Below are 7,185 nucleotides of genomic sequence, written 5' to 3' on the forward strand. Positions count from 1 at the left end.
TTTTATACATAACAGTAACTCACATTAAACTATCAAATTTTCATATAACCATGAACCATACAAATCAAGTAAAGATTAAACATCATAAATATCAACAACTTAAACATTTAAACATCTAGCAAAAACAATCCAAGAGTCATAAACAATAACATCTGGGCCAACCCGAACGAGTAACGGTAACCCGCGTTAATAAACGTTTGCTCCATTGGTTTCATACCGTACAAATGTGCAGCACATCCAATATCATCATCATTAAGCTCAACTTTCCGAACACCCGAAGGCATCGTCGGAAACATAACCGCATCTTCCACCGACGAGTGACCGAGCCCTAACACATGCCAGATCTCATGCACCACAACAGTTTCCAAATCGATTGCTGTTCCAGACCCTGAACCAGAAGCAAAATCACCGTCAATGATCCATTGTTCAGCATTATCCAGATGCAACACACCACTCTTTGCATCCGCGTGGGCTAAGGTTCCCAACACTCCGTCAAACGGTTCACTGTCTCCATGATCACTAGCGTAAAATCCGATCTTAATATCAGCACCGAAGTAGGAACTGTCTTCTATAAACATTAACTGAGACCACTTCGACCACTGCTTGAATGCGTTAGCGAAAACTCGCTTGATGTCATTGGAAAGTTTATTTTTCGGATCGAAAGCGTAAGTGAAATTTCTCGCTTCCGGAATTTCAGGATAAATCGCGATGTAAGGATGCTCGTACATGCGCGCGGTTCCATCAACAATGTCAGGCACTCCGCATCTCGGTTTAACCATCTGGTTAATCGTTGAGCTGTCGAGTATGCCGGTGGTGTTTAAGTTGAAGCTTTTTTGGTAAATTTTTATGGCGTGTTCAAGCGCGTCATCAAAGTAATCGTTGAATTTGGTGGGCTGATTGTTACTGTTATTGTTAGTGATGTATCCGAACTGATTGAGGTAGGATTTCAGCTTAGAGATGCCAGCAACTTCTTGACCGGAGTGGCTGCCGGAGAGGTTGTATAACGTATTCCAGTCACTGGTGGGGCTGTTGGGTAAAGCGTTGCTTGAAAGTGAGACGACTGGAACAATGATGAGAAGTATGACGCAATGCAGAGGACTGGCGTTCAACACCTGAAGCAAACGCATCAGAAGCAGGGACTGGTTCATTAATTAAGTCTTTTTTGTGAGGTCGACATAACACAAATGCTAATCCTATTAAGGTTCTAACTAACTGAAAACTTACCAAATAAACTGATACAGCAACAACGATACAACTAAAATAAACAACAAAACAAACACATAACGTATTTCGTACATACCTGAGCAGATGATGCCATCTAAATACCTGAAACATAGATGCAAAAACCATTAGCATAGAGCATCCAGCGCATACGGAAAAGAAGACACAAAAAAAAAAGATAGCTGGATGTTATAACATGCATTCTATGACTGTTTGTTATTGTTACAATAGTTAATCAAATCAAGAGTTGTCATTTTGAACTTTCAACCAACAACTGATGACAACATGTCAGTGTTATAGAATTTTCAACTGACGACATGCTACTTACGTAAGGCTGGCAAATCGTGTCTTAACAGGTTTCTGACGGTGCACACAACATAAGTTTCAAACATGCTTATGACTCGTTTAACTACTTTCTACCTCATGTTTATAAAACAGTTTTATGTACAAAGATGAATAAATGATAGATCCTAACATTGTAATTTTAATTATTTTAAAAATTAAAAAAGTCAAAAGGTGTATTTTTCAATCAATCAGGTTTAATCATGTCTTAACTTACGAAAACAACAAATCACATTTTATTAATAAACTGTTGATCCCACGAAAATCATTCCCTTTGTTAAAGCATTCCCAGTTCTGATGTACTCCTCCACTTGTTAACCCTTTGCTACCAAAGTTTAAAATAAAAGACTATTCAAATGATCATTTAATTGAATTGACATCTTATAAAACATGAGTGTTCGATACCCCTTATTTTTTTTGAACGGCAAATCACTTTATATATATATATATATATAAAGAGCCAGCTAGAAACTGGGAACAAAACAGGAAAAAAAACGACAGAAACACAAAGACAATTACAACAGCCCTACGGAAACAAAATTAACCAATACCATCCGGATCCCAAACCGACACCAAACCCCCATTGCTATAGCTTGAGATAAAATTCATTGATCCCGGTTCATCTCCATCTCCCCACAAATCAATTTTTTCACGTGATTCTCAAAACCATCCACACCTATCCCCAGACAGACCCCAAATTCCAATGTACGAGAGACTTCTTCCTCAAAATTAAGGCCAACCTGCTCTTCCCCCACAATTTCTTCCGACGCCTCCCTGTGAATACTACAACTTGGAACAGTTTCCCTCATCCTGTTGACCTCCTTTTCTAAACGGAAGATCTCCTCGAGGTTGAAAGGGTCCGAAGTGTTTGAAATCTCCGGCTCCTGATTTAAATCAGGGATAATGAAGTTTTGGACCTTTTTCTTGAGTTTGTTACCGCGTTTGGGCCTGCATGTGATGTAACTGGGCCTAGTATTGATAGTACAAGGCCCATCTTGCTCTTCCTCTTGAACGATACCTGAGACATGCCCCACATCTTCTCTCTCATTTGGAATGCTTTTTTGCAGCGAATCCAGATCCCCAAGCAACTCCTCCTGCACGTGTTCATCGGTCTTGGGGGATGAAAAGTCATTTAGATTTTCCATGCACATACTTGGAGCCCCATGCATGCCGTCGTGCACGTTACCCATGCCCAACCTTTCCTCTTCCCTATAACAACGATTCATATCCCTTCTCCTAGAGCTGACCTCTGTGGACACTACCACCGGAGAGGCTATGTCCGGCGATGGCGTAAACTGCTCGTCAAGGAAAGACGGGCACCAACAACCATCGATTTCTTCCACCCAAACCTTAAATTCATGCTCCTTCCAAGACATGAGAATCTCATTTGAAACACGTTTACCAGACTGAACAAGAATTGCCATTCTATCCACCGCTAAATTGTCGTCTTCCAACTGAGCTTCTGAGCCCACTAACACCCTTCCACATCTTTCTGCAATTCGGGTAAACACATTCCTATCCCATAGGCACACTGGAACACCGATCACCCGAATCCAAGCTATCCTCTCGAAAACCGGTGGGATGCCTTCCCAAACATACACTCTAGAGAACCATTCTGACCAAGTTTCCGCCTGGTCCCTTAAAAACTCATTAGCTTCCGCCTGATCTTTGAACGTAAGGAGCACTTTTAAGCCGCCCAAATACCTTAGAACTGGACATTTATCTTTGATTCCTGACAGGAGCGATTTGAGATTGTTCAGGGTCTCTAATTCTTTAGCTTCCCCGATAAGGGATCTAAACTCCCACGTTCTTTTTGCCTGCGTATCCATTGGCGGTAGCTCAATCACATTGCTTTGTAGAACACGTTCCTTAGAACCATTTAGTGCACCTAAGAACGAGTTAGGTTTGGAAGCAACCTTTCTTTCAGCAGGGACCTGCCGATACGCCCTCTCCTCGGAAGGTTTATGCCCATCCCCCAACCTGTTGAACACAGAGATAGGACCTCTGCTACTACCAGAGGCCTTGGAACCATACCTGTTGAATTTAGCTACATCGATCTCGACTATTGCCCCGTCAATCTTCACCTCCTTCAGTCTCACCAACCATTTATCTACATCCCATGCTTTTGATAATCTGATGAAACCGAATTTGTTCCCCGCCCCATCTCTTTTAGAAGGGACGACGGCATCCTCAAGGTTTTCCAAGTGTTGGAAGGCGTCCCACAATCTCTCTTTCGAACATCCCTCCGGTAAGTTTGAGACAAAAAACGTTGTTGTGTTACGGAGCCTATGTTCCCTTTCGATGAATCTCTTCTCTTTTCTCTTCTCGACCTTGCTAAGGATCCGCTGCCACCTTTCTTCCTGATGATACTTGCCTTCCTTGATTCTGCTGACCTCTTCCTGTTTCCGTCTACGAAGTTCTTGGTCTTCCGCCGAAAGCTGCCTGTTATCTACACCCCTCCGGAAGTCCCCTCGTCTCCCCATCTCTAATACACAAACATTATTGGTTTCATTACTTGGTCTTTTATTAGCATAACAAACATAATCTTTGTGCGGAAACTTGTGATTGTTCGATACCCCTTATTATATACCAATTGGGTTAAATAAGATTACGTTAATGGTTTAGATTATGTAAGAAGACCAGAACCAATCAAGGTGTAATAAGACTTGATTAATGCATAGGTTGTACACAACATGTAATCACCATAAATGCACTTAACATCAATGTTTGTCTTATGAGAAGTCTTATGTGCACAGCCTCTCTCAACTCTTTTTTTTTTTTTTTTTTGGGCCTTAATAAAAAACAAAATTTTCATTGATGCATAAACACAAACAGTTGGCGTACATGTTATAATCCAATACACCAAAGGCCAAAATCATAACAATCATGCATTATTCAACAACTAAACAGTTGGCGTGTAAGTTGTAATCGAAACCATCAAAGAAATACATATATAAAACACTTAAGCAAATACACAAACAGTTGGCGTGCATACACCACTCTAGAACACCATATATATATATATAGGATGTTGTAGCTTTACCTTATCTTATGGTGATTAACTAAACAATCCAACGAACGTGTTAGTTATCGCCAAACCAGTAGCTTAGCTTGGGGGAGGTTTACAACCAACAACGGCTAGGTAAGGATGCAGGGTTCAGTGGTTTTCACAGAGCTCATCGTGACAAATTAATAAGTGGTGGAACCAAAAGTAAAGTTGTGATTTGATTTGAACTTTAAGACTAGAAGGTATGGGGGCCGGCTTAGGCCCGGCGAGGCCCGGTGTAGGTCCCCCACACAGCCCCTCCCGGCCCGTCCCGGCTTGACCAGCAACCCCCGGCCGTTCTTGCCGGCCCTCCTTCTCCTTCCTTCTCTCACATATACCTATACATACATACATATATATACACAAAGGGGTTCATCCCCCACCCCCTAGGTCCATCCCCTCCAAGCCACTCCTACATGGCGGTGACGTGACGTGACGGCCCATCCTTAGAGGACTTGCCTCCTCCATACCTTCCAGTCTAAGTAAAAGCGCTAAATACGTGATGGAACCAAAAGTAAAGTTGTGTACCTTTAAGTTCTTATAGATATTATTCCCTTGCTAAAAATGATCATACGTGATTGGTTTATGACTTGTAAAGTGTTCTTATGATACTCTTGAATTTGTATTTCAACTAGTAAATTCCTCGTCCGCATTGCGGGACGATGGCCGAATAATTCTCAACCAATTAAAAAACACTACTATAATTTTGCTAGGGGTGATAAGACCGTAGTGAACCAATTAAAACAAAAAACCTTTATAGTTTTGAAAAAAAAACGATGGGAAAAACGTAATTTTTAACTACGGGCGAAATCATAATTTTAATTCGAGGATAAATCGTAAACTAAATGGACCAATGGGGAAGTGTCAGGAAGCTGCCGGCATGACAGTAATTTTACACTAGGTGCTAAATCGTAATTTAACCAGGAAAACAAACAAAGACGATGGGAAACTGTAACTTTAAGTTGAGGGCAAAATCGTAACCTTACTGGGAGAAAAAAAAACTAATGGCGAAAATATCAATTTATACGGGGCAAAATCGTAATTTTGAGCCGATGGGAAAATTAGAATTTTTAGCCGGGAGTAAAAGCGTAAATTTATTTGTAAGCGTGGGCAAAAACATAACTTTGAACTGATGACAAAATCGTAAATTTAAGGGAAAAAAACTAATGGCAAAACTGTAAACTGAAACGGGTCAAAATCGTAATTTTTTACCGGGCGCAAAATTGAAATATTTAGCTGGGAGCAAAAGCGTAAATTTATTTTTAAGCGGGGGCGAAAACATAAATTTAAAATGATGGCAAAATCGTAATTTTAAAGGGGGACAAAATCGTAATTTTGTTGGGCCAATAGGGGAGTGCCAGACAACTTCATGGCACTATTACCCCCTGCCGCCCTTTTTGACCAATTGAAAGCCTGAACTATTGAATTCTTACGTCACCATCTTATGATTGTAGTAGTTTAAATGGAACTCACTCGATATATAACATAGTGTCATTTTGGGGTGTGATAAATCTTAGGGATCACGAAGTCCTGGTTCGATTCCCACAAGGTGGTTTTTCTGAGATTTTTGGGTTTCCTCCTGAATTAGTGTATATGAATTATAGCCTAGTGGAGATGGATATGATTGGGTGGCTCCCTTTGTTTTACAGCCACTTAAGCACAACTTAAAATAGAAAATACAAAGGGTTGATTGTATTTATTTACAAACTTCAGGGGGGAGTAAAACCGTAAAATTTAAAAAAAAAATAAGAATGCATTTAGCAACACCCTTTTAGGGGACTATGGGCGGTGGCCTTTTGTCCGTGATAGTGATTCTTCCACGCGTGGTGGGAACAAACAACCCACCGCCACTGAAGTTTTCAACGAGTGATAGCAAATGACCGTGATGTTTTCAACGCGTTATGGGATTTTAGTGATGGAACATGTGAGGGGTTGTGAGGGTTTATTGTGGGTGTTGTGAGTGATAACCAACGCCACTAAAAAAGGTTGTGAGTGATGGAAAAATGGTTGATGACAAGATGGAACTTGATTGGATGCTTGTGAGTGATAGAATTTTATCACTAATGACCACACCCACTACCCTTATAATAGTATTAATAATAAAAAAATCGAGTCGTTGAAAGTGACAAAATCGACACTTGTTGAAAGTGATTAAATTGATATCATTTTGACTCTACGTACCAATCTAGGTGATTAAACTTTTTTTCACTTATTTACAAGATGAGTTCTTTTTCTCAAGCATATAACTTTACATGCTTTACTTTAGATTTTATACAATGAATCTACTTTGATAGTTGTTGCACCCACTGGACTAGATATGCTATGGAAATGTATATTTCCATAAATATATGTTTCTTAATGGACTTTACTTTCTACCATAAATATATGTTTCTTAATGGACTTCACTTTCTAGAAATGTTAAACTTCATTTTTATATGATAAATCCTTTTAATTCACTTCTTCTACGTTTTTAGCCTTTTATTTATAATATGATAAATCTTTTTAATTCACTTCTTCTACGTTTTTACACATTAACCTTTTACTTATAATTATTAATGGTTAAAACTTAAGACCAT

At 39.7% G+C, this 7,185-nt stretch overlaps 1 protein-coding gene across 2 annotated transcripts; it reads right to left on the bottom strand.

Moving 5' to 3' along the window:
* On the bottom strand, positions 1–5,096 carry LOC110895968 (metalloendoproteinase 5-MMP). 2 transcript variants are annotated; one of them, XM_022143361.2, is made up of 3 exons: positions 4,607–5,066; positions 1,301–1,326; positions 1–1,112 (listed from the first exon to the last, which is right to left on the bottom strand). In XM_022143361.2, the coding sequence occupies exons 2-3, from the start codon at positions 1,316–1,318 to the stop codon at positions 108–110; spliced, it is 1,023 nt and encodes a 340-aa protein (XP_021999053.1). In that variant the 5' UTR covers positions 1,319–1,326; positions 4,607–5,066; the 3' UTR covers positions 1–107. The 2 variants fall into 2 exon arrangements, with proteins under 2 accessions (XP_021999053.1, XP_021999052.1); XM_022143360.2 differs by lacking the exons at positions 1–1,112; positions 1,301–1,326 and adding an exon at positions 1,812–4,048 and having other exon boundaries at positions 4,607–5,096.
* Between the last annotated feature and the right edge of the window lie 2,089 nt (positions 5,097–7,185).

This window comes from Helianthus annuus, chromosome 12 (genome assembly GCF_002127325.2).
Source record: "Helianthus annuus cultivar XRQ/B chromosome 12, HanXRQr2.0-SUNRISE, whole genome shotgun sequence".
NCBI classification, from domain to species: Eukaryota; Viridiplantae; Streptophyta; class Magnoliopsida; order Asterales; family Asteraceae; genus Helianthus; species Helianthus annuus.

Coding starts and splice junctions, on each gene's coding strand:
- LOC110895968 (XM_022143360.2), bottom strand. CDS start 4,046: ATGGGGAGACGAGGGGACTTCCGGAGGGGTGTAGATAACAGGCAGCTT.